The 27,064-nt window shown below is 49.5% G+C and overlaps 1 protein-coding gene across 1 annotated transcript in view; it reads right to left on the bottom strand.

The window, feature by feature from the left end:
* Positions 1-27,064, bottom strand: part of LOC144762933 (xanthine dehydrogenase/oxidase-like) — a 1,098,251-nt gene that overhangs the window by 1,053,100 nt on the left and 18,087 nt on the right. Inside the window, exon 5 of the mRNA XM_078648234.1 lies at positions 25,888-25,949. Coding sequence (XP_078504360.1) covers positions 25,888-25,949 — 62 coding nt within the window. The remainder of the gene's footprint in view (positions 1-25,887; positions 25,950-27,064) is intronic.

Here is a 27,064-nt window from a genome sequence, read left to right as displayed (position 1 = left end):
GGTGGCCGACCACTCTGGGAACAGCACCGACACCCACCGACCACACACGCAACCTAGGATTCATCCTCGACTCCTCCCTCTCCATGTCCAAACAGGTCAACGCCGTCTCCTCCTCCTGCTACAACACCCTCCGCATGCTCCGACCGAAACAAGAAGATCGGTGACACAGGCCCTCGTCAGCAGCAGACTGGACTACGGCAACGCACTCTACGCCGGAATCCCAGCCGAACACCTACGACTACTACAGCGCATCCAAAATGCCTCCGCCCGACTGATCGTCAACGTCCCTCGCCGCAGCCACATTACCCCCCACCTGAAAAACCTACACTGGCTCCCCGTCGACCAGAGGATCACCTTCAAACTCCTCACCCATGCACACAAAGCACTCCACAACGCCGGACCAACCTACCTCAACAGCAGACTCAGCTTCCACACCCCCACAAGCCAGCTCTGCTCCGCCAGCCTCGCCCTCGCCGCCGTCCCCTGCATCCAACGAACAACCTCCGGCGGTAGATCCTTCTCCTACCTCGCCACCAAGACCTGGAACACCTTACCTACCTACCTACGGCAGACCGAAGACCTACTCGCCATCAGAAGACTCCTCAAGAATTGGCTCTTCGCGCAGTAACGCAGCTCCCCCTCCCTCTTAGCGACTTGAGACCCCCACGGGTAAGTAGTGCGCTTTACAAATTTCTGATTGATTGATTGAACTAACAATAATGTCCCTGAAACCTATGGTTTTGTCAGTGAATTTCCAAATTTTTTAAAATGCTAATTCCTTACTATAACGTGTTTGAAACCTATGGTTTTTTCAGTGAATTTCAATGTTTTTTTAAATGCTAATTTCTAACTATACCATGCTTGAAACCTATGGTTTTTTCAGTGAGTTTCAAAGGTTTTTTAAAAGCTAATTTCTAACTTTGCCTACAAAGGTAGGACATGTGAAGAAAGAACAATAAAAGCACAGAAAGAAGCAAGACAAATGCAGAAAGAGGCAACAGAAGTCCAGAAAGACGAAGAAAAGTGCAGGAAGAAGCAAGACATGTGCAGAAAGAACCAACAGAGGAGCAGAAAGTCCACCTGTGCCCCCAACTTTTTACTGACGGGTACTGGTGGTAGCTGACTGACTAACCAGGACCGGAGCCAGTGCTATGCTAAAAGATACTTAGAATACAGTGAAAACACTATGCTTTGGGGTAACCCTGTGATTAGCATGACCTCCTCTGTATTTGCCATAAGTTAGTGCCTGGGTCATTGCATAAGTACATGGGTACTGACTGGAAGATTAGAGTAATGAAAGTGAATGGTGAATTTATAAGTGCTTGGGTTTTGGTGGAGTGATTGGATAAGTACATGGTGCTGGCTGAGTGATTGTAGGAGTGCATGGGACAAGGAGATGGCTGGACTGCATCAGTAATGCTTAGGGGATTGTAGCAGTGCATGTGTTAGTGCCTAGGTCATTGCATGAGAACATGGGTAGTGACTGGTTGATTAGAGTGCTGCAAGGACAGTGCATGGTGAATTTATAAGTGCTTGGGTTTTGGCAGAGTGATTGGATAAGTTAGATGGCATCTTTACTAATATGCAAAGCGTTAATATAATAGATACCTTACCAATGCCATGGACCGACCACTTCGCCATTTTAATAAAAATATCAGTCACATTAAATAGACTCAGACCCCACTCTGTACCACAAACCATCAAAGTTTGGAAGGACATCGATCACGCTGAGCTAACGACCTTACTTGAAAAAACCCGTCCTGATTCAACATTTGATCCAAACTTGGCCACCCGACAATTTCAGGAGTGGATAGGTACCGCCACCCACTCCTTAGCCCCAACTAAAAAACTCTCTAGAAATGGAGCAACGCCATCAGCCCCATGGTTTACAGAGGAGCTCCCTATTAAGAGGCAATGCTGTAGAAACAGGGAGAGACACTGGCGCAGATCCTACAGCGCTGAAAGCAAGACCAGTTATAAGGAAGCACTCGGACAATACAAAGCCCTTATTGGCGAGACAAAAAAATCCTATTTCACTGAACAAATCAATTCTGCTAAAAACTCAAGTAAAAAACTTTTTGAGATAACTAAGGTCTTAACGGGAAACGCACCGGACCTGAATCCTCCACAATCCCAAGACTTTTGTGATTCTCTGGCTGATTTATTTTTCACAAAGGTGAATGATATATATCAAGCATTCTCCACAAAAACAGTAATCAGCTTCCCCACATCTAACAACGGGATCAATAATATCGAACTATCTCAGTTCTCAGACCTTGGAGAAACACAAATCAAGGAAATAACGGCCACAATTAAATCAGGTTCAGCATTAGATCCCTGTCCTCTAAAAGTCATTCGTCCGATCATGGATTATCTCTCCCCTGACATTGTATCAATCTGCAACACAATGTTCAGAACTGGGATATACCCAGACTCCCTTAAAAACACCTTGGTCAAACCCTTACTTAAGAAAGCTAATCTGGACAAGGACCAACCAAAAAACTACCGCCCCATAGCCAGTCTTCCCTTTTTAGCCAAGGTAGTGGAAAAGGCTATGAACTTACAACTCTCGGAGTTCATAGAAAAACATCAACTACTGGACAACACTCAATTTGGTTTCCGCATGTTCCATGGAACCGAAACTGCCTTAATAAAAGCTACAGAGGACATAAGAGTGATACGGGACCAAGGAGGTACAGCAATACTCGTATTGCTCGATCTGTCGGCAGCCTTTGACACGGTCGACCACAAGATCTTGGTCGACCGTGCCGAAAACCTGGGCATCCGCCATATGGCTAGAAATCTGCTTTCCTCCTTCCTGGCCGGTAGATCACAGGTGGTCACACTGGGGCCCTTCCAATCGCACAAGCTGTCACTACCGTGTGGGGTTCCTCAAGGCTCATCCCTCAGTCCGACACTATTCAATATCTATGTGTCGGACCTAGCCTCTGTCATCAAGGCCTATGGGATGAGCCTTACCTCATACGCGGATGACACCCAGCTTGTGTTGGCCATCAACGGGAATGGAGACAAGGTAGCCGAAAACTTCCAAGAGGGCATGCGGGCGATCGGTGAGTGGATGGCCTCTAACTGCCTAAAGTTAAATGCTGAAAAAACGGAGGTCGTCATATTTGGACATCTCTCCCCCGGATGGTCAAACACCTGGTGGCCCCCTACGCACGGAACACCACCTACACCAGCCATCACCGTCAGAAATCTGGGGGTGATTTTTGACGATAAATTAAATTTCATGGCCCACTCAAATAAAATAGCAGCAACAGCCCATCATAAACTCAGGCTGATCAAGAAAATCATGCCGTTTCTACCAACCTCAGCAGGTAAGACGCTGGTAAGCGCCCTCGTGTTGTCATCTCTTGACTACTGTAACGGCTTATTCATCAACGCCCAAGCAAGAGTGACCAACAAAATGCAGACCATCCAGAATGCTGCAGCCCGTCTCCTGTCTGGAATCCCAAAGTTCTCACCAATCTCTGAGACTATAAGGGACCTGCATTGGCTCAAGATTCGAAACAGGATCAAGTTTAAAGCGCTGTGCATACTCTATAAAGCATTGCACAACTGTGGCCCACATTTCCTGAAATCCCAACTCAGATACCAGTCCTCCATAAGATCGCTCCGATCTAACAACCTTAAAATCCTACAAATACCACGAACAAAAACAGTTAACTGGGGCGATAGACGCTTCCTTGTGGCAGCTCCCAGATTATGGAATTCCCTGCCAGCTTCCATCAAAGACAGCCCATCCCTGATGCATTTCCGCAGAAAGAATAAGACTACGGGCAATTGTACGCGCTGTATAAATCTAAAAAATAAATAAATTAATAAATAAATAAGTACATGATGCTGGATGGGTGATTTGAGGAGTACATGGGTAGTGACAGGCATTTCTGGAGTGAAGGGGACTTAATCTCAATTTACAATGTGCCAGGGGGTGCATTTGCACATGTGCTATGTCAGGGCCCGCCCCCTCATTGCACCACTGTGCAAACGCTCCCCTGGTGCATTGTAAATTGGGGGAGTAATTCCCATTGAGTCCTGAAGGTCCCTCAGGGCCAACTAGCCCACCAGCTACCTCCAGTAAGCGCTACAGAGCTGCATTGCAGAGAGGTGTAAAAAGGGGCGTGGCCTCTGAACACCTTTCTGCAACACAGCTACCTGGCGCATACTCGAGGTACCTGGTGGGCTAGTTCACCCCAGGGACCCTCAGGATTGAAGGGGACTTAATCCTCCAATTTACAAAATGCCAGGGGATGTGTTTGCACACGTGCTATGTCAGGCCACGCCCCCTCCCTGCACCACTGTGCAAATGCGCCCCCTGGCACGTCGTAAATTGGGGGATTAATTCCCATTGTGTCCTGAGGGTCCCTGAGGGCCAACTCCCCGGCGCATAATGGAGATACCTGGTGGGCTAGTTATGTTATGTTATTTGTACTTATAAAGCGCACTGCTACCCTGGGGTGTCCTGGCGCTGAGCACTGGTGACCTGGGGAGCATCGAGCTGTTTAGTGAGAGAAGAACCATGTTTTTAAACACTTGTGAAAAGAAATGAGGTCTGGAGCATTTTTGAGATGGAACGGGAGTTCATTCCATGATTTGGAGGCACAGTGGAAAAAGCTTCTGCCTCCCCAATTAGTTTTCTTAAAAGTGGAGGTTTGGACTTATTTGGAGCCAGGGGAACACAGGGTTCTGCTTGCGACATACCATGTAAGTCTGGTTTTAAGAAAATCCGGGCCAATCCCATTAACTGCCTGGAAGACGAAACAGAGTGCCTTAAAGCGTGATCTAAGTGGAACTGGGAGCCAATGCCAGTAGCGTAACAAATCTTGAGGGGCCCCCCCTGCAAACTACAGGGAGGGCCCCCCCTGCAAACTACAGGGAGGGCCCCCCCATTCTCCATGCCAGTCTAGAGCTCTCAGGCCAGCGACCCGCCATACTGCAGGGGATGCGGGCTATTGTTACGCCACTGTCACCAATACAGCCGTTGTAAGTAACACTGGATGGTGGAGTTAAAGGTTGGGCTTAGTCTGCCAGCAGGCTATCTTAGGTGGTGGTCCATTCATTACAGGGTCCCTGCCATCAGTACACTGGGGAAGTTTGCCCAATTTTAGGTGGGTTTCCTGATGCAGACTCCTGTCATGATATACAACATTGGGCCCACTCATCGCTCAGTTTTGAAAAAAGTGCATCCACTGCTCCTTCTCGTTTCTGTTTTAAATCATTAGACAAAGCGACAATGCAGTATTTCAAAAGCAGATGTAACTACAAAGAGCACATTTTGATAATACATTTTTATTAGTAGACAATAGCAATCTTAAGAGGCATTGCATAGCTTCATACACACTGTGACCCCAATTCCATAACAGTCTCTCTCTCTCTCTCTCGCTCAGTCAGTCAGTCTCTCTCTTTCAGTCACTCTCTCTCTCTCTCTCGCTCAGTCAGTCAGTCTCTCTCTTTCAGTCAGTCAGTCTCTCTCTCTCAGTCAGTCAGTCTATCTATCTCTGTTATTCAGTCTCTCCCTGTTAGTCTGTCTGTCAGTCGGTCTCTCTCTCTCTGTCAGTCTCTCTATCTCTCTGTCAGTCTCACTATCTCTCTCTTTCTGTCAGTCTGTCAGTCAGTCAGTCTCTCTCTGTCAGTCAGTTAGCCTCTCTCTCTCAGTCAGTCAGTCTATCTCTCTCTGTCATTCAGTCTCTCTCAGTCAGTCAGTCTCTGTCAGTCAGTCAGTCTGTCAGTCAGTCCGTCTCTCTCTCTCCTTGTCAGTCTGTCAGTCAGTCGGTCACTCTCTCTCTCTCTGTCAGTCTCTCTCAGCCAGTCCTGCTCTCTGTTAGTCTCTCTCAGTCTCTCTCTCTCAGTCTCTCTCCCTGTCAGTCCCTCAGTCTGTCAGTCTCTCTTGCAGTCTCTCTCTCTCTCTCTGTCAGTCTCTCTATCACTCTCTTTCTGTCAGTCTCTCTCAGTGAGTCAGTCTCCTCTCAGTCAGTCTCTCTGTCAGTCTCTCTCTTAGTCTCTCTCTCTGAGTCAGTCAGTCTTCCAGACAGTCTCTCTCTCCCTCTGTGAGTCTCTCTCAGTTAAGCATTCTCTCTCTCGCAGTCAGCCAGTCTCTCTCAGTCAGCCTCTCTCTCCCTTAGTCAGTGACTCTCTCTGTCAGTCTCTCTCTGTGTCAGTCAGTCTCTCTGTCAGTCAGTCTCTCTCTGTGAGTCTCTCTCAGTCAGTCTCTCTCTGTCAGTCAGTCTCTCTTTCTCTGTTAGTCTCTGTCTCTCTCTCTCTCTGTCAGTCTCTATCTCTCTGCCAGTCTCTCTCTCAGCCAGTAAGTCTTGCTCTCTCCCAGTCAGTCTCTCTCTCCCAGTCAGTCAGTCTCTCTCAGTCAGTCATTCTCTCTCTACCTCAGTCAGTCTCTCTCTCACTCCCTGACAGTCCCCCTCTCAGTCAGTCTCTCTCGCAGTCAATCAGTCTACCTCTCTCAGTCAGTCAGTCTCTACCTCTCTCTCTGTCTCTCTCTCTGTCAGTCAGTATCTCTCTACCTCAGTCAGTCAGTATCTCTCTACCTCAGTCAGTCTCTCTCTCTGCCAGTCAGTCTCACTCTCAATCAGTCTCTCTCTCTCTCTGTTAGTCAGTCAGTCACTCTCCTAGTCAGCCAGTCTCGCTCTCTCTCTCTCTGTCAGTTTCTCAGCCAGTCAGTCTCTCAGTCAGTCAGTATTCAGTCTCTGAGTCAGTCAGTCAGTCTATACTCTCTCTCCACTCTCTCTCTATCCATTCTCTCTCAACTCTGTCCACTCCATCTCCACTGTCTCTCCACTCTCTCTCCACTGTCTCTCTCTCCACTTTCTCTCTCTCTACTCTCTCTCCACTCTCACTCTCTCTCCACTGTCTCCCTCCACTCTCTCCATCCTCTCTCCCTTCACACTCTCTCTCTACTTTCTCTCCACTCTCTCTTTCTCTCCACTCTCTCTCTCCACTCTCTCACTCTCTCTCTCCACTCTCTCACTCCACTCTCTCACTCTCTCTCTCACTCTCTGTCTCACTCTCTCTCCACCCTCTATCTACTCTCTCTCCACCCTCTTTCTACTCTCTCTCCACTCCCTCTCCCTCCACTCTCTCTCCACTCTCTCTCTGCACTGTCTCCTCCACTGTCTCCCTCCAGTCTCCCTGCACTCTCTCTCCACTCTTTCTCCACTCTCTCTCCACTCTCTATCTCCTCTCTCTCTCCACTCTCTCTCTCCACTCTCTCTTCTCTCTCTCTCTCCACTGTCTCCTCCACTGTCTCCCTCCACTCTCCTCTCTCAACATCGTGAAAGAGCTCTCCAACCCCAACGCCGGAAACAACGACATCACCCCATCGCAAGACCTCTGCAACTCCCTCGCCTCCTACTTCCACAACAAGATCGCCGACATACACAACAGCTTCAGCACACAAACAACGCTCCCCATGACCGAACCAACGCCCCCCACCACCACCCTCCGCGCCTGGACTCCGATCAGCACCGAAGACACCATCCGCACGATGAACTCCATCCACTCCGGATCTCCGACCGACCCCTGCCCTCACCACGTCTTCAACAAGGCCGACGTTGTCATCGCACCCCACCTGCGGGACATTATCAACACCTCCTTCGACACCGCCACCTTCCTGGAGAGCTTGAAGCTCGCCGAACTCAGCGCTCTCCTCAAGAAACCTACAGCGGACCCCACCGAACTCAAGAATTACCGTCCCATCTCGCTCCTCCCGTTCCCGGCCAAAGTCATCGAAAAGACCGTCAACAAACAGCTGGCCACCTTCCTCGAGACGAATGGATCCCTCGACCCCTCACAGTCTGGCTTCCGAGCCAACCACAGCACCGAGACCGCCCTCATCGCTGCCACCGATGACATCCGAACCCTGATGGACAACGGAGAAACAGCGGCCCTCATCCTCCTGGACCTCTCCGCGGCATTCGACACTGTCTGCCACCGCACCCTAGTGCAGCGCCTTGGCAACATCGGAATCCAGGAGAAGGCACTGGAATGGATCACCTCCTTCCTCAACGGAAGAACACAGAGAGTCCGCCTACCACCGTACAAGTCAGAGGCCACCGAAGTCATCTGCGGCGTCCCTCAAGGATCCTCGCTGAGTCCCACCCTCTTCAACGTCTACATGAGCCCCCTCGCGGCCATCGCACGCCAACACAACCTCAACATAATCTCCTACGCCGACGACACCCAACTGATCCTCTCCCTGACCAACGACCCCGCCGCCGCCAGAGCCAACCTACACGAAGGGATGAGAGATGTAGCCGAGTGGATGACGACCAGCCGCCTGAAACTGAACTCAGACAAGACGGAGGTCCTCATCCTGGGCTCCTCGCCCTCCGCCTGGGACGACTCCTGGTGGCCCCCCGCCCTGGGCACCGCACCCAAACCAACGGACCACGCACGCAACCTGGGCTTCATCCTGGACTCCTCCCTCTCCATGACCAGACAAGTCAACGCCGTCTCCTCGTCATGCTTCAACATCCTGCGCATGCTACGGAAGATCTTCTGGTGGATCCCCACCGAGACCAGGAAGACTGTCACCCAGGCCCTCGTCACCAGCCGACTGGACTACGGCAACGCCCTCTACGCCGGAACCACCGCCAAGCTCCAGAAGAGACTCCAGCGGATCCAGAACGCCTCAGCCAGACTCATCCTCGACATCCCACGAAACAGCCACATCTCCGGACACCTGAGAGACCTGCACTGGCTCCCCGTCAACAAAAGAATCACCTTCCGCCTCCTCACCCACGCACACAAAGCCCTACACGACCAAGGCCCGAGCTACCTCAACAACCGTATCAACTTCTACGCTCCCAAGCGCCACCTCAGATCAACCAGCCACGCCCTCGCCGCCGTCCCGCGCATCCGAAGAGCGACAACAGGAGGAAGGTCCTTCTCCTACCTGGCCGCCAAGACCTGGAACTCCCTCCCGATCGACCTGCGCCTGACCCAAGACCACCTCTCCTTCAGGAAGAAGCTCAAGACCTGGCTGTTCGAGCAGTAAAGGCACCCCCCCTCCTAGCGCCTTGAGACCCTACGGGTGAGTAGTGCGCTCTATAAATGTATTGATTGATTGATTGATTGCTCTCTCTCTCTCCTCTCTCTCTCTCTCTACTCTCTTCTCTCTCTCTCTCCACTCTCTCTCTCCATTCTCTCTCTCCACTCTCTCTCCACTGTCTCTCTCTCCACTTTCTCTCTCTCTCTCCTCTCTCTCTCTTTCTCTCCACTCTCTCTCTCCACTCTCTCTCTCCAGTCTCTCTCTCCACTCTCTCTCTCCACTGTCTCTCTCTCCACTTTCTCCCTCTCTCTCCACTCTCTATCCACTGTCTAGCTCCACTCTCTCTCCACTCTCTCTCTCCACTCTCTCTCCCTCCACTCTCTCTCTCCACTCTCTCTCTCCACTCTCTCTCTCTCTCTCTACTCTCTCTCCACTCTCTCTCTACTCTCTCTCCACTGTCTTTCTCTCCACCCTCTCTCCACTCTCTCTCCACTGTCTCCCTCCACTCTCTCTACTCTCTCTCGCTCACTCTCTCCACTGTCTCCATGCTCTCTCCACTCTCCCTCTCTCTCCACTGTCTAGCTCCACTCTCTCTCCACTCTCTCTTTCTACTCTCTCTCCACTCTCCCTCTCTCCACTCTCTCTCCACGCTCTCTCCACTCTCTCTCCACCCTCTCTCCCTCCACTCTCTCTCTCTCTCTCTACTCTCTCTCCATTCTTTCTCTCCACTCTCTCTCTACTCTCTCTCCACTGTCTTTCTCACCACTCTCTCTCCACTCTCTCTCCACTGTCTCTCTCTACTCTCTCACTACTCTCTCTCTCCACTCTCTCTCCACTCTCTCTCCACTGCCTCACTCAACTCTCTCTCTACTCTCTCTCTCCACCCTCTCTCTCCACCCTCACTCTCTCTCCACTCTCTCTCTTCACTCTCTCTCTCTACTCTCTCTCTCTACTCTCTCTCTCTCCACTCTCTCTGTCCACTCTTTCTCTCTCCTCTCTCTCTCCACTCTCTCCCACTCTCTCTCACAAAGTAGTATGCGTTTCATGGGCATCCGCAGAAATGTTTCCGGGGGGGCACATTTTTAACTTCATCTCCACCCCCCTTGCACCCTTCTCCCCTCTGCCTTGCAGCACCATTCTCGCCCTCCCCCTTGCACCCTTCTCCCCCTCCCCCTTGCACCCTTCTCCACCTCCGTCTTGCACCCTTTTCTACCTTGCACCATTCTCCCCTCTGCCTTGCACCCTTCTCGCCCTACGCCTTGCGCCCTTCTCCTGTCTGCCTTGCGCCCTTGTCCTCTCTGCCTTGCGCCCTTCTCCCCTCTGCCTTGCGCCCTTCTCCCCTCTGCCTTGCGCCCTTCTCCCCTCCGCCTTGCGCCCTTCTCCCCTCCGCTTTGCACCCTTCTCTCCTCCGCTTTGCGCCCTTCTCCTCTCTGCCTTGTGCCCTTCTCCTCTCTGCCTTGAACCCTTCTCCCCTCTGCCTTGCACCCTTCTCCCCTCTGCCTTGCACCCGTCTCCCCTCTGCCTTGCACCCGTCTCCCCTCTGCCTTGCACCCTTCTCCCCTCCTCCTTGCACCCTTCTCCTCTCTGCCTTGCACCCTTCTCCCCTCTGCCTTGCACCCTTCTCCCCTCTGCCTTGCACCCTTCTACCCTCTGCCTTGCACCCTTCTCGCCCTCCGCCTTGCGCCCTTCTCCGGTCTGCCTTGCGCCCTTCTCCCCTCTGCCTTGCACCCTTCTCCCCTCCGCCTTGCGCCCTTCTCGCCTCCGCCTTGTGCCCTTCTCCCCTCCGCTTTGCACCCTTCTCCCCTCCGCTTTGCGCCCTTCTCCTCTCTGCCGTGCACCCTTCTCCACTCTGCCTTGCGCCCTTCTCCTCTCTGCCTTGCGCCCTTCTCCTCTCTGCCTTGAACCCTTCTCTCCTCTGCCTTGCACCCATCTCCCCTCTGCCATGCACCCTTCTCCCCTCCTCCTTGCACCCTTCTCCTCTCTGCCTTGCACCCTTCTCCTCTCTGCCTTGCACCCTTCTCCTCTCTGCCTTGCACCCTTCTCCCCTCTGCCTTGCACCCTTCGACGCTCTGCCTGGCACCCTTCTCCCCTCTGCCTTGCACCCTTCTCGCCCTCCGCCGTGCGCCCTTCTCCTGTCTGCCTTGCGCCCTTCTCCTCTCTGCCTTGCGCCCTTCTCCCCTCTGCCTTGCGCCCTTCTCCCCTCCGCCTTGCACCCTTCTCCCCTCCGCCTTGCGCCCTTCTCCCCTCCCCTTTGCACCCTTCTCCCCTCTGCCTTGCACCCTTCTCCCCTCCTCCTTCCACCCTTCTCCTCTCTGCCTTGCACCCTTCTCCTCTCTGCCTTGCACCCTTCTCCCCTCTGCCTTGAACCCATCTCCCCTCTGCCTTGCACCCTTCTCGCCCTCCGCCTTGCGCCCTTCTCCTCTCTGCCTTGCACCCTTCTCCCCTCTGCCTTGAACCCTTCTCCCCTCTGCCTTGCACCCTTCTCCCCTCTGCCTTGCACCCTTCTCGCCCTCCGCCTTGCGCCCTTCTCCTCTCTGCCTTGCGCCCTTCTCCCCTCTGCCTCGCGCCCTTCTCCCCTCCGCCTTGCGTCCTTCTCCCCTCCGCCTTGCGCCCTTCTCCCCTCCGCTTTGCACCCTTCTCCCCTCCGCTTTGCACCCTTCTCCCCTCTGCCTTGCACCCTTCTCCCCTCTGCCTTGCACCCTTCTCCCCTCCGCCTTGCGCCCTTCTCCCCTCCGCTTTGCACCCTTCTCCCCTCCGCTTTGCGCCCTTCTCCTCTCTGCCTTGCACCTGTCTCCCCTCTGCCTTGCACCCTTCACCCCTCTGCCTTGCACCCTTCTCCCCTCTGCCTTGCACCCTTTTCCCCTCTGCCTTGCACCCTTCCCGCCCTCCGCCTTGCGCCCTTCTCCTGTCTGCCTTGCGCCCTTCTCCTGTCTGCCTTGCGCCCTTCTCCTCTTTGCCTTGCGCCCTTCTCCCCTCTGTCTTGCGCCCTTCTCCCCTCTGCCTTGCGCCGTTCTCCCCTCCGCCTTGCACCCTTCTCCCCTCCGCTTTGCGCCCTTCTCCCCTCCGCTTTGCGCCCTTCTCCTCTCTGCCTTGCACCAGTCTCCCCTCTGCCTTGCACCCTTCACCCCTCAGCCTTGCACCCTTCTCTTCTCTGACTTGCTCCCATCTCCCCCTCCGCCTGGACTCCAAAACGTAAGCTGATCACTTTCTTCAAACAAAATAATTTTGACCTAATAGACAAGCTTTTTATTTTTAGTAAATGCATGGCAGGTGCTCTACTATCAGTTTGCAGTTTTCATCCAGTATCCACATGTAATCTGCCCATACAAGGAAAGTGCCACCATCCCAAGCCAAGGATACACACTAACTATTAAGAACTACCAACAATATATCGCCCAAACAAGGGTGGGCAGAGAGCACATCACCCTCACACGCATTCATGTTTTAATGAGGATGCTTTTCTCTGACAATAAAATTAATGTTTGTACAAATGCCATTTTGACACCTCTGTGTGCTGTACATAACGATTTTCACTGTAACTCAGCTTACCGAACTCAAAGGGAAGGTTGACTTGGTACACCGAGAGAATAACAAATGACTTGGAGGACTTAAACAGATGTCAGGGTGAGCGTGAAACTGACTACGATAAAGCAAGCAATTAAAATTGTATTTTGTTTAAAAGAACCATGACTTGTCGGAAAACACAATTTCTATTATGTATAAAAGTTCTTAAAAATGTCACAGAGATTACAAACTATATTACACAGACACGTATGTTGGAGAAAGGACCTACAGGCTGTCTGAACAGAGATAATCTCCCCTTACTTGCAGGCCTGTTATCCCATTCCACCAAGACCTCTGTTTCACCTTTCAACAATAAAAAGAAACTTACTCACTGTCTCGTTCCTTGTCCCAAACTTGGTGGCTGAGGAAGTGCTTCTGCATCGATCTGGAGCTTTCTTTCTAATAATTACAATTTACCATGGGCCAACCTGTGCACAAGCACATAGTAGAACACTGTGTCTTCGCCACATGCCGGCATACCAGCTCTCCACATTTACCGAGGCCCACTCAAGAGGGCTGTGCAAATCGCTTTCACTTTCGCATGTTAGACATGCGTAGTCGAGCCGGCTGAAATCATCCAGAAAAGGTAAGCATGCTTTTAAAATGCTGATGTGGAAAAACAGAGCCAGCTTCAACATTGTAATTGTGTCTTTAGATAACTTGTAGGTGGGAGGCAGGGAAGCAGTTTTTTAAGGGTGCCACAATCACATTAAGAGGTCCCCAGCCCATGTAGGCCCCCAAACCCTGACAACCCCCCTCCCCCACCCCTAACCCCTCACAGCCCTGGCCTCCTCTCTTCTCAAAGGAATAGTGCCCTGAGGAGAATGCACTATCTTAGGGCCCCCACCCCCTCCTCTTTCCGGGCCTGGCTCGTGGCTTTGACTGAAGAGAAATAATGGAAGTTGATACTTTGTTTCTCTTCAGTCAAATGTCAGCAGCGCGAGGAGCAGGCTGCACACAGCAGCAGCTGCTTTAGAGAGAGGGAGAGACAGCTCTCTACCGGAGAGCTCAGCTGAGGGGCCCCCTTCATCTACTGGAGACTGGGGGGCTGCGGGGGTGTTTGTTACGCCCCTGGCCAATGCAGTTTCTTAAGTTCTCCTTTGACCAAGGCAAACCTGGGTGTTCCCGTCAACATTCTCGCTGCCGCGTTCTGGACCAATTGCAGCTTGTTCATATGTTGTTTCTGAACATTGAGACAGAGACTGTTGCAATAGTCCAGGCGGGACATAATGAGTAGAGTGACGACCGTCCTTAGGTTGCTCACAGACAGGACTATTTTAATTATTCTGAGGGCCATGAAACATGCTGAAGTCACCTGATGCACTTGGTCCCCCATGGTGAGTTTGTGATCCACCATAACTCCCAAATTCTTGGCTTTCCTGGAGGGTATTGGGCAGGATCCCAGCTCCTCTGTCCAGACCCAGGATTATTGCCAAATTTTAGCACCTCAATTTTAGCTGAGTTGAGTTTTAAACAGTTGGACGACATCCAGGTGGAAATAGAGCTCATACATTTGTGGAACCGATCCCCCGCCTCCCTTTCCGCTCCCTCCGTCAGCGATAACACAATTTGTGTGTCATCAACGTAGGAAGTGAGCTGGAAACCAAATGACTGGATGACACTGGCCAGGGGTGCCACATAGATATTAAAGAGTGTAGGGCTCAAAGCCGAGCCCTGTGTCACCCCAGAGGAAGCGAGAAGGGTTCAGAGGTGTTGTCATCTAGGTCTACCATCTATGACCTGTCAGACAGAAAAGAATGTAGCAGTTTCCATGCTGAGACCTTCACACCAATATCAGAGAGCCAGTTCAACAGAACCTTATGGTGGACCGTACCAAAGGCCACGGATAGGTCCAGGAGGATTAAGGTAGCATTTCCTCCCCTATCCACGGCCTCTCTGATTTCCTAGGTTGATTTTAATAAAGCCAGCTCCATACTGTGAAAAGCTCCAAACCCATATTGCGATGGGTCCAAGGAGTTATTAGCAGAGATGAAGTTGCTGAGTTGGCTGTTCATTTCTTTTTCCAGTAATTTAGCTGATAATGGGAGCCTGGAAATTGGGCGATAATTATTCGGGTACTTAGGCTCCAAGGATTGCTACTTCAGTAGAGGGAGCACGGAAGCCTCTTTCCAACTTAAAGGAAAAATTCCGGACCACAGAATTGCGTTAAGCAGGGGGGGTCAGTGCCGTTCCAATAATTTCCGGAATTTGCTTAACAATTCGAGTGGGACATGGGTCACTAGGGCCACCAGATTTTATAGTATATTGCAGTTTGACCAAATCAGCTTTCTCGATCGGGGTGAAATGGTCCAATAATTCTGCCTGGGCACCTGAGCTTCCTGATTCCATTAGATTGAAATCAGTCTGATTACCATTGATCCGACCAACGAGTGAAGTAAAGATCGTTTCTATTTTAGTTTTAAAAAAAGCCAGCTGTTTTATTACAAAATTTCGCATCACCCTGTTTCTTAGGAGTGATAGGCATAGTTGTCCCCCAGGGACCCTCAGTATTCTAGGGGAATTAATTCCCCAACTTAAAAATGTGCCAGGGGGCATGTTCGCTCAGTGCTGCAGGGAGGAGGCGGGGCCTAACCGTGATGCCAGCTCTTTTATTTATTTTTTGATTTTACAAGGGGGGTTGTGTGGCCCCCTTCTTTTACATTAATTGTGGCCCTGGGGACCCCATCCCCCGGGGCCTGCTCTTTTTTTCCCTAAAAAAAAAAACGGAAGGCGGCCCCCCTCCAGAGGTCAATTACGGCCCCGGGGACCGCAGCCTCCGGGCCATGACCGTACTTTTAAAAAAACTATTTTTGGGAGGGGGTGCTTGTGGCCCCCCTCCCGAGGCCATTTTCGGCCACGGGTACCCCATCCCCCGGGGCATGGGCAGTATTTCTTTTTTTTTTCCCATTTATTTGTGTGAAGTGGTGTGGCTCACTGGTTAGAGGCGGCAGACCCGTAAGCAGAGGACGGCCCGGGACCAGGGTTCGATTCCCGACGCGGCAGGGTCGTGGACCAGGGTCAGCGGGCTCGATAATTCTCGCCTCGGTGCCTACTCCAGTCAGGGACCACACTCGGCAACTCTGGGCATTAGCTTGCCTCATCTTCACAACGGCCCCCCAGACCGCCGGGGATGCTTGGTCGCACCTTAGAGATACCCATTAGGGACCATCTCTCAGGGTGAGCCAGGACGGGTTCCCCAGCGGTCGAAGCGCGGAGATACTCCTCCGGGAGTGGATTCTAGCGCTATATAAACCCACAATTAATTAATTTAATTAATTAATTAATTAATTTGGAAGGGGTGCATGGTCCCCCTCTTAGACCATTTATGGCCCCGGGGTCCCAATCACCCAGGGCCGGCCTTTCCTTCTTTTTTTTTTAGGGGAGTGGGCCGCTTGCCCCCCTCCCGGGCCAAGTCTGGCCCCAGGGACCCCATCCCCCTGGGCCAGCCCTATTCGTTGGGAACCGTGGGGAAACCCCTCCATCTTTGTTAGTAGTTATTTGTTACACTACTAATTGCACTGTTTTTATTGATTTAGGAGTGTGAGGGTGCATATTAAAGTTGTTTTTTTCCCCGATCACGACCTAATTTTAGAGCCTTCTTCTCTTTTCTTTTTCACTTACACATTTCTCAAGCACTGCTATTCAGTTCCCCACTAGGCACACCATATTCACATCTGTGGTACTTTATTTGGGATACCCATTGACTTGGTTACATCATCTGCCAGGTCAGCTGTGGTTTCCCCAAACCTTGATTTGTACAAGAGATCCCAGATGATGAAGGGCGGTCTCGATGGTGGACTGATGGGAACTTGTTCCAATTGATAACTTTTCCCTTTTTTCCTACTTGTTTGTTTGGGTACATGATTAGATCGGCTTTTATTTTGACTCACTGCTAATTGATGTTGGTGTCGAAACCCCAATTCCCCCACCATCCCCCCGGCTCCCTGCCACCTGTGGGAGACGGCATTGCTTTTCCACAAGGGGAGCTGCTATCATGCAGCTCCCCTTGTGGAAAAGCAATCTTCTATTCTTCATTGAAGTGAGAGCAGGTTTCACTGCTCCCGCTTCAATGAAGCAAAGCAGAATTTGCAATGACAGGGCGGGAGCCGCGCGGCTCCCGCCCTCTCATTGCAAACAGCATTGTCCTGGGGTGGGCACCCCGGGACACTGCAGGAGCCGGCCCTGGGGGGTGGCGGTCCCCAGGGCCATGGAGGGCTCCAGGAGGGCGGAAGCGCGGCCCCCACCACCTAATGCACAGTCCCGGGGAGGTGGTGGTCCCCGGGGCATGTCGGGGGGCTCGAAACACAGGTGTATTTAAAAAAATGTAAAACTCTGTGGGGTGGCGGTCCCTGGGGCTGCGAGGGTGCTGCATGCCCCGCAACTCGATAATCTTGCCCCGGGGATGTGGCAGTCCCCGACCGGGGGCTTCATTACAACGAAGCGCGGGAGGCTTGCTCACCAACATTTTAATAAAGTTGTCAACCTGTATTTAAACACCATGATGTGCCACATTACATGAGAACTCTTGCATTAGTGCAATGGAAGACAGACTAGTAGTTTTTCACTTTCTTGCATCACCAAATGTATAGAAAAATGTGGATCTTTTTTCTTTTAAATATCCTGCATCTATACATTGCACATAGGTTCTGTTACAATCATAGAAGTCATTTCATGTGTGGAGAAGGGTGGCTCAAATGGTTAGAGCGGCAGACCCTGATGCAGAGGTCTGGTCCGGGACCAGGGTTCAATACCCGCCTCGGTGGGTCTTGGGCTCAATTTCCTCGGACCTGATAATTCTCGCCTCGGTGCCTATTCTAATCATGGGTCCCACTCTGCAACTCTGGGCAATAGTTTGCTTAATAGCCACAACGGCCCCAAAATCGCTGAGATGCCTGGCTTCACCTTGGGGGTGTCCAGAAGTGGACATTTCACAGGGGGGAAAAGCCAGGAAGGGTTCCTAAGCGGAATACGGACAGCGCCGGGACACCTCTGTTGGAGGTAGCTGTGCGCTTTACAAATGCCGGCATTTCATTTTCATTTTTCATTAAAAGTTATAACAGGATGTATGTATTGTGTAATCCCACACATCATCCCTAATTTCGGCAATTCTATCACATATTTGCCAAACTTGAAACCATCGTGCCCTAGTGTTCTTTGCAGGTTAATCACTATAAACCATTCTGCGATTTAGCATCATAAAAAATGGTGATAAAACATACCCGGTGGCACGCCACTTTGATCAGCATCATAACAAGAATATAGAAGGTTTAATTTATTTTGTGATTGATGCAATCACACTACGTATACGTGGAGGTAATCGTGAAAAAAATTATGAAGGCTAGAATCTAGCTATATAGTAAAACTTGGCACAAAGACCCCTTCAGGACTGAATATGGAAGAAGATTTCCATACACATTTATGAATTTAAATGAATTATTATTGGCTGCTTCAGAATTCTCTCTGATTTTAACTGGTTTTAATTGGTGATGGTGTTAATGGAAGACAACGTTTGAATGTAGTATGTCTTATGAGGGATTTGCCCACTTGGGCTAAATTGCAGAATGGTTTATAGTAATTAACCTGCAAAGAACGCCCACTGGGGCTTGTTCTTTAGTCTCCCTCAGGTGACTGACTTGTCTCATTTTCTTTCTTTGCAAATGCAACTGTCTACTACTGCTACCACCACCCACAATGGTACCCTAGGAAAACAAACCACCACCTAGCAGCTATTGCTTCACCTAAACATCAATCACAGGTAAGAGAAGAAGTGTGGGGAAGTCAATGATGTATATACTATGGAAATGATTTAATTTACACACCCACATCCATCAGAGTATATACTACAAAGGGGTTTTAGTTGCAGAATCCTTAGACTAGGAGGAGAGACTAACAGTAGTAGGACAAGTAAGGGTACTGCATCTATCTGTCAGTGTGTTACACCATTGGCAGATTACAAAAACTGGCTGCGGCCCTGCAGCAAAAAGAGGAAACAAAAAACAAACAAGGTGACATAAAAGAGTAACCCCCTCCCCCAGAAATGATTCGCATCATATGTATTGGAAAACTGTCCATCTCCAAGTTCAAGAAAAAGTAAACCCAAAGGTTCCCCAACTAGTCCCAACATCCCACCTACCCAAAAAAAGATTAAAAAAGGGGCAAGAGTCAAAGACTGAGGTTGGTGATGATGATGACGTCTAGAGACGGGGGTGTCGGCTAATTCTCAGGACTAATCTGGGGCCCTCAAGTCAAAATGCTGCCCACAAGGAAAGAAAAACGTTGCAGTGGCACGCAACTGTGGCGCCGCTGTGCAGTCCCAGTGATACTTGTGTTTCATCACTGCGGCCCGGGGGCAAGACACCAACACTGTGCCCTGCAGGCTCGGCTTACCTCATGGAGCAAAGTCTCCGCCGATCCCGGTTTCCTGCAGGCCTCTTCTGATCACCGGGATGGCCTGGGAGGCGGAGTAGGCTCCTGTCCTCCCTTCTCTACACCGATACAGGTCACACGCAGGGCTCAGACCGCGGCTGCGGGAGCCCTGCCTCCACGACTCATCTCAGCTTCCCTCTCTTCTTTTGGGCACAGGGGCGCGGGGTAGGTTCCCGTCAACTTCCTTTCTTACTTTGGGCACAGATGCATGTGGTAGACTACCGTCTGCTTCCTGCTGCTTGCGGAGCACCCCGCCCACAACCAGTCCACTCTGCCTGGCTTCTGGGTCGGCGCGGGCAGTGCGGTGGCCCTGAGCGTTCTCAGTGGCAACTCAATGAAGCGCTGGGTGGGCTCCTGCGTCTGGCAACAAAGGCATAACTCAGAAATTGCGGGGTGAACACCTGCTCGAGTGCACAATGCGGGGTGGGCTCCCGCGTCTCTCACAAAATGCGGCGAGCATTAACGCGGGGTGGGAACCCGCTTGAGTGCGCACAAATGCGGGGTGGGCTCCCACTTCAATAAGGAGCTCAGGGGGAATCCCACCTGCCAGGATTCTCTTGCAGCCTTGTGCTGCAGCAGGGCCAGCTCCTCTCTCCATAAAGGTCCTTAAAAAGGCAGAAATAAGAGAGTCTTTGGTGCTGGGGAGACTACAGCACAGCACAGCCAGGCAGGCCAGCATGCAGGGACCCCCAGGAGTCAGCAGCTGGGTCCCACGGCAGTTCCTCCTTGCAGAGTGTCCTCCCAAAGTAAGAACAAGCACACCTTTCATGGGTTCACAGCCCCTTCCTTTATAGTACACATTTCCTTTATCTGAAAGCACAGGGCTGGGGAAACCAGATGCAACTGGTTTTGGAGCACTCTGTTTACCAGGTTCCTCTTTCCTATTGTTAGGTGGGGGCTCGTCATCAGACACACCACAGGGGGGTGGAGCCAGCATTCACTAGGGCAGGCACAATCCTATTCAGGGACCAGGCACCTCTCCTCCCACTACTCAAAATGTAGCTGTCCCATTCAGCCTAGCGCTGACTCACCCTGCCCCTCATGGAGCCACCCACACCTCACCAGCCCCTGTCACTCAAAAGCCAGACATGCAATTCACATCAGGCAGGCAGACACATAGCACAAAGAAACGCCAACTTCTAAAAGTGGCATTTCTAAAATAACCACAATAAATCTGCGCACACCATTGCGCAGCATTTATTAATACCATTTCATACATACCAGACTTGACCATGCTGCACCTATCATATCAGGATTTACCACTGGCCCACCTTCATCAGGGAATCCCCCATGCATTCCTATGGGAGGACAGGCCAATCTCACTAAATGTAACCCAGGGCGCACGCACTTTAGACTGGACAGCAATGCTAAAGTGCCTAGAGGCCTAAAACCACCAACACTACACAGGGAAAAGGCTAGGAGACAGGCAAAAAGTTTAAGAGTGAACCTGCCAAAAGGGCCAAGTCGAACACCCGCCTATTCCTGACTTTGAAATGAATTGCAAAAAAATGATATATGCTTCTAAATTCAGATCTCATTCCCAATCATCTCTCAGTCTCAACTTCAACAACCCCCTTTGATGCGCAAATTACTAAGTCTGTATTTATTCTTCTTAATGCACAGATGGACGAATGTATATTGCATACACCAAATTGGTTGGTTGCTATTCCACTCACTATAAGAACTACAAAAGGTTCTACTAGGACTGAAGTTATGTGAGAGGAAGAGTCACGAGTCATGACTCAGGTCGCTAAATTACCAAATAATACTAACTAACTAACTACTACCACTATCTTAGTTACAGGAGACAGGACATCCTGACAGGACAAAGGAAAGGACTGGAGCCTTTCCTGTGTGGATTGCCTACCTAACTTAAATTCTCTAACCTCTCTGACATAACCAGCCCAAGTGAGCGGAAACTTGCAAACAAGTACGATTAGCCTGTCTGGAAGTAACAAACACATAATATAAGATTTTTAAACATAGGTTACCTGCATGTAAGCAGCAGCAGCATGTTAGCTATTTGCGAAAAATATAATATTCGCAATAACACAGAACAAAAGAACACAAAATAGTAATATAAATAGCTACTCACCAAGCCCCAGGACCTCAACACCTAGCAGGTCCAGCAGGTCATACTCCCGGTCCAGGTTATGGGTGTGCTGGACCCCAGAGCAGCGAAACACTGCCCGGCACACCTTTGCCCACCGCCGGTGATGCTCCTGGAGCGCGTACCCGGACTCAGGCCTGCCGCCTCCTGCCAGGGTTAAGGGGAGGTGGCGCTGGATAAAAAAAACATTGCGTCCACCTCCGCCTCACTGCATAAGGCCCGTGCCTGCACCCCTTGTGGGCGCCGCCGCGGCTCTCACTTTGAGCCCTCCTCTTAGTCTTCCCCTGGCCCTTGTCCATGGTTCTGGGTAGGCAGGGGCGGAAAAGAAAAGGAAGGAACTAAGAAAGTAAGTATAAGAAATGAAAAAAGCATGTAATAGAAAAAGAGTGAAAAACGCAGTAAAAAACACACAAAAAGTAGGAAAAAACACACAATATACAATCAGGAATAGAGAGAAATAGATAATAAATAAAAAAGATGTTTTTTAATTTCTAGAAACAAAGGATTGAAAAGATACAGGGAGGATAGAAAAAAAGGCCCAGAACCATAGCAAAAAGTAAAAAACAAGATTGCCACGCCCATTGGTGACTGCGTGGTGAAGTTTTCGCAATATTTTCCCCAAGCAGGCAAAAGCACCCCCGAACTCACAATACGCGCTCCCAAACAGGAAAAATGCATCTTGAACAGCAGAACAAGCAACTCTGCTCGTGGAAATTCGTGTAGCTTGCAGAGTTTTTTTGCGGCTTCGCGGAATTCCACATAGCGTGACTCCACGAACTCCGCCCAGGGTTCAACATAAGTCTTTATTCTTCAGCATACAACCACACACTGCAAGCACAATGTCATAACTTTTAAAACCACACTGTAACACCTCCCAGCAAAGTACATAGGGGCAGATTTACAATTACTGGCGCATCCCTGCATATCAGCAGGGATGCGCCAGTAATTGTGCGCCGCAGCTCCGCCACCCATGATGCGCCACATTTACAATGCGGCGCACCATGGGGCAAAAATGGCACAGATGCATGACGCATCTGTGCAGTAAAGGCGGCGCATTGCTGAAGTTGCATCGCAAGCGTGACGCAGCTCCAGCAATGCTCTGGGGGGCCTATTCTTCCAATGCTGCGTCAATCCTTACGCCTGCTTCAAGCAGGCGCAGGGTTTAGACGAAGCATTGGCCTAAAAGTGACTGAGTGAAATCTTGTAGATTTCACTCAGCCACTTTTAGGAGGCTTTCCTGCGCCGGAACGCCCCCCCCCCCCTTGCGCAGGAACGCCTATATGTGGCGCAGGGCTTTACAACGTGACGCATCTCCCATATGCGTCACGTTGTAAGTACCCCGCACCATGGCGCAGGATTTGCGCCGCCGCAGCATCACAAAAGTGACGCAACAGCGGCGTAAATGAGGCGCAAAGGGCTTGTAAATCTGCCCGATAATTCCTGTTTTAGAGTCCGCCCAGAACTGCCACGGTCCTAGCGCAAATAATGTCAAGACACTACACCCGCTAGCTAGAGCAGATTTTGGGACTGCTTCTTTGCGCATGATTTAAAGGCTTTATTTTCTATCTCACCTGCCTGCTCCTAGAGTAGAGTGCTTCCCCCCTTTCCTTGTATTTGTCTTGCCTCTAGGGGTAGCAGAAGTGACATTACAAACCCTTTGAACTTAATGACATCACAGGTAGTGACCTTATGTGACCAGCAACATATCCCAGAAAGGGATGCCACATTACCCTAACCCTAATGACACCATGAGAACTGTAATGATTGCATAATTAATATAACATCATAATACAAGCAAATATGTTTTTAATACCACGTATATTAGGATGCTACCATAATCTTTGAAAGCGGTGCACGGTAATACTTGTCCTGATCTGTAGTGAGCAAGTGAAGCGAGTCAGCGAGACCTCTTCTATGAGGGCTGAAATAGTTTTCTTCCCAAGAACATTTAGAAAAATGGGTTTGCCATGTGGTGCATTAAAAGCAAAACTTTCATACAAATTTGTTAAAATGTCATTCTGGTTCTGAAAGGGTTCTCATGAAATATTCAAGTTCTTTCATGGTGTGCGAACCAAGGAAACCAGGCAATCCTAGGGAGATGACCCTATTTATTTCAAAATGTGCTCCGGCTACTACTGTATATCAAACATTACCTCTATTGTACCAGGGCCAGCATTTTGTCATAGGTGCCTTTTACTTGCCATGGGTGCCCTTATGCCAGAAATTACCCACACACTGCCAGTATTTTGCCATGGGTGCATATAAGTTACCAGGAATTACCTCTAGAATGTGAGTAGTAGTATTTTACCATGGTCTCCGTTATGCCAAGAATTACCTCCAGCATGCAGTGCCAGTGTTTTGTTACAGGCACCTGTCAGGCTAAGAATTGCCTGCAGCATACTAATTCCAGTATTTTGCCATGAGTGCCACTCACAATTACTCTTGGTCTTGCTCACTCATCTGTACTACTTATTCACAATCACTTGCACTCAATGTTACTCACACGTGTTCTCACTCACAATTACACTCTCTCAATGTTGCTCACCCTCACTCACTAACACTGCCTCACTCTCATTCTTACTCATTCATTCTCACTCATCCACTCATCCTCCCTTTCAGTCATCCCTACTCTCACTCACTCCGAGTCACCCGTGCTCCCTTATGGAGACTCAATGTCCCTCATTCTTACTCACAACCTGTTAGTGGCTCTCGTCCACTCAGTTTCCCTCACACACACATGCTTACACGTACGGACATGCACACTCACACATACACTCTCTCTCACAAACTCACCTGCAAACATGCACACAACATACTTTTAAAAACATTGATCTTTTTACCTTAGCTTCAAACAAAAGTCTCATTCCAGCGCTTGGTGCTCCATTTCTATATTACATTAATAGTGAACAATGAGTTATTATTCACTGTTAGTGTAACTAAACAATGGTCAGCAAACAAAAAGAGCGGAGCGCCAATAACCAAAGGGCAAAGCTGCCTCTTGTTCTTGGCACTCAATTTGCCACGTCTGAAGGCAGTGGTCGCAAAAGCAGTACCAGGGGTCTCAAAGCGGAAAGCCAGGAGTCGCAGATGCAACCCCTGGCGATCCCTAAATGATGTCCATGGAGAAGGCGGGAATTAGGAAGGGCCATCATCAGAGGATCAAAGTACATTAAAGCATTGGCTATACAACCCAATTATTGATCACTCCCACAAAATAGAAGTGAAAAAATAACTCGATATTTACTGCTCTTATGTCTGAGCAGTGAGTACCCACCATTCAAATCGGCTATCGATGCTAATGGCCATTTAATGTTAGACCACCTAACACGTCTGTTTAAGAAAGTATATAAAACCAATATTCTCTTCAGAACTTGTTACAAAAGTGCAATAGCGCTGGATGCATCAATGGTCCGTTTCTTTAATATTATTTTTTTAGCCATGCTGACAGCCGCCGCGCAGTTATACAGCATGGCTTCAAGTCATTGCCAAAGTTGGCAATGCCCATGCTGTATAGCATGAACAAAGCATTTCTGAGCAAATCAACTAATCTTCCCATGAAAAAGAAAAAAATATATAACATTTGGCATAAAATCCTATCACGCAAGCAAAGCCTGGGGAGAGAATGTGGCCTAACGGCTAGGTCGGTAGACCTTGGAGTTGGGCAACCAGGTTAGAGTCTCGGCAGGGACGCTCAACATTCTGTGATCTGGACAAATCACGTAATATCCCCGTGTCCAACAAATATTAATGTGTCGGTTTATAATGCAACTGGTGCTCATGTAACGCGCTCTGATTCCTCTGGGTCTAGTTCACACTATATAAAACTCCACCCAAAAAAAAAAAAAGCCATTGAGCCCATGTCCATGTCTTAGTGAAAATACATTTGGAATAAGATAACATCTGTTGTGACAATAAAAGCAGATAACATATGTTGTAAAAGGAGAAAAATGCTTCTTTGAACTCTGTGTGATCCATTGTACAACAGAGTTAGAAATGCCAAGAGGTTCATCAAGGACGACAGGGCAGATAAATAAATAAATGTACTGCTTCAATCACAGCATTATCAACTGAATGGCAGTACTAACACTGAAGCAATCAGTACTTGGGCCAAACTCCAGCCAAAAGAAGAGGAAGTGATGCCAGCATGGGCTGGCCAATTAGAAGGCAGCAAACAAGAGTGAAAAAGAAGCTAAAGAATTCTAAGCAAAGGGTGTTGTTCACAATATCGCGCAAGAGTGCATGCAGCGTGACGCAAGACCTAAAAAAACTGAAAATGTATACAACGGTCAAGTTGCATCCTCAAATTCTTGTTCGAGCAGAAGGGCGCATTTATTCCTTAGATTGTTGTGGGTTTTTTTTAACTTTCACATCGGGGACTTTGCTGCTTTTCCCAAAGGTGTCCCCATAAAAGGAAAATTACAGTATTATAGAGTGACCCTCTGAGTTAAAATAGGAAGTAATGGTACAGTTCGCATAAGGTCATAGTCGGTGGGATTTGGCTTCAAGAAACCCTCTTCTTCACAATGTTTTACATTAAACTTATTCTATTGAGTTGCATGAAAAAACATGGTCTGCCGGGACAAAAAATATATATATGGATCACTCTCCTCTCAGCATAGGAAACATGAAAGCGAGATTGTGCTGCACTTTATACCAAATTGATACACCAGTGCAATAAAAGTGTTCTATCATTTTGGTTTGTAATCTGAGCCCATACGCACATACACAAGCACATCTCTCTACATGTGTTTATTGATACACTTACCTTTGCAAATGTCCTGTAACCATCAAGAATGGGTCTATATCCAGTGCAGCGGCACAGATTTCCTGTGTGCACAGAAAACAATGCATTCAGCAGAAAATATCAGAATGAAGCTCACTCTATCAGAGAAATTCACATGGCTTAATTTACACAAAATTCAATGATCCGGAATGTACTCCTGTAACCTTTCTGCTTTTTGGAGCAAATTTCAGATTTTTTTAGGAATACTCAGTATTCTTCGAGTGCGGTTGGGAAACAGAAACAATCTATGACAGTCGTAGATTTCCTGAACTCATCTCATGTAGGACTATTAATACTGACAGAAACGAGACATTAAGATGCAACTTTCCCGTTAGACAACTCGTTTCAGACGACAAAATCCCACCATTCCAGAATCCGCAGACCAGGAATTTCTCATTGTGAATCACATTTTTGGGTATTTGTGTGTGTGTGTGTGTGTGAAAAGTCGACTTAATGTGAAAATACTTTTAGGATTCAGACTCGGAGAGTTTGAGTAGGATCTTACTATAGACTGGCAAAGTCCCACTAACAAGCATATTGGACATTTGAAGTATTTATCTGCTACAGGTTCCTGAGGAATCAAAATGTAAAAGGAGTTTGCATCCCTAGGTCAGGGGCTAGTCCTCCATGTGGGCAGAGGAGCGTCACCCCACTGCTTTCTTGCAGTGCGAGAAGCAGAAATATAAAATGGTATTATAAATTAAATGTTATATTTCTGCTTCTCGCACTGCAAGAAAGCAGAAGAAGGGTTTGGTTGGGGGCGGGCGGCCCTGCTCGAGGGCAGGAGAGGAGTGGCTAGTCCAATGTTGCGGGCCCTCACTGATTGGCCGGCCCTCTGGGTCTGACCAAACCAGTAATGCGCACTCTCCATTTTCTCCATGTAGGCTACATGCAGCCTACATGGAGAAAATAGCCTCCCCATAGACGCCTGTGCGCTCGGCATCCCAGCCAATCACAACCCTTCCATTGCAGTGTTGTGATTGGCTTAGGGGAAGGAGGGATGCTGCCTGCTTCCTGTTCCTGAAGGTGCAGGTGCAGGAAAGCAGATGCAGGAGCCGGAGCTTGGAAGAAGCGGGACCCGGGAAAGATATGTTTTTTATGATTGTTGAACCCCCCCCCCCCGTGTGACTCCCTCCTCCCCACGCGACCACTCGCCCGT

This window comes from Lissotriton helveticus, chromosome 6 (assembly GCF_964261635.1).
Source record: "Lissotriton helveticus chromosome 6, aLisHel1.1, whole genome shotgun sequence".
Classification (NCBI taxonomy): Eukaryota; Metazoa; Chordata; class Amphibia; order Caudata; family Salamandridae; genus Lissotriton; species Lissotriton helveticus.
This window is presented reverse-complemented; position numbering and strand designations above follow the sequence as displayed.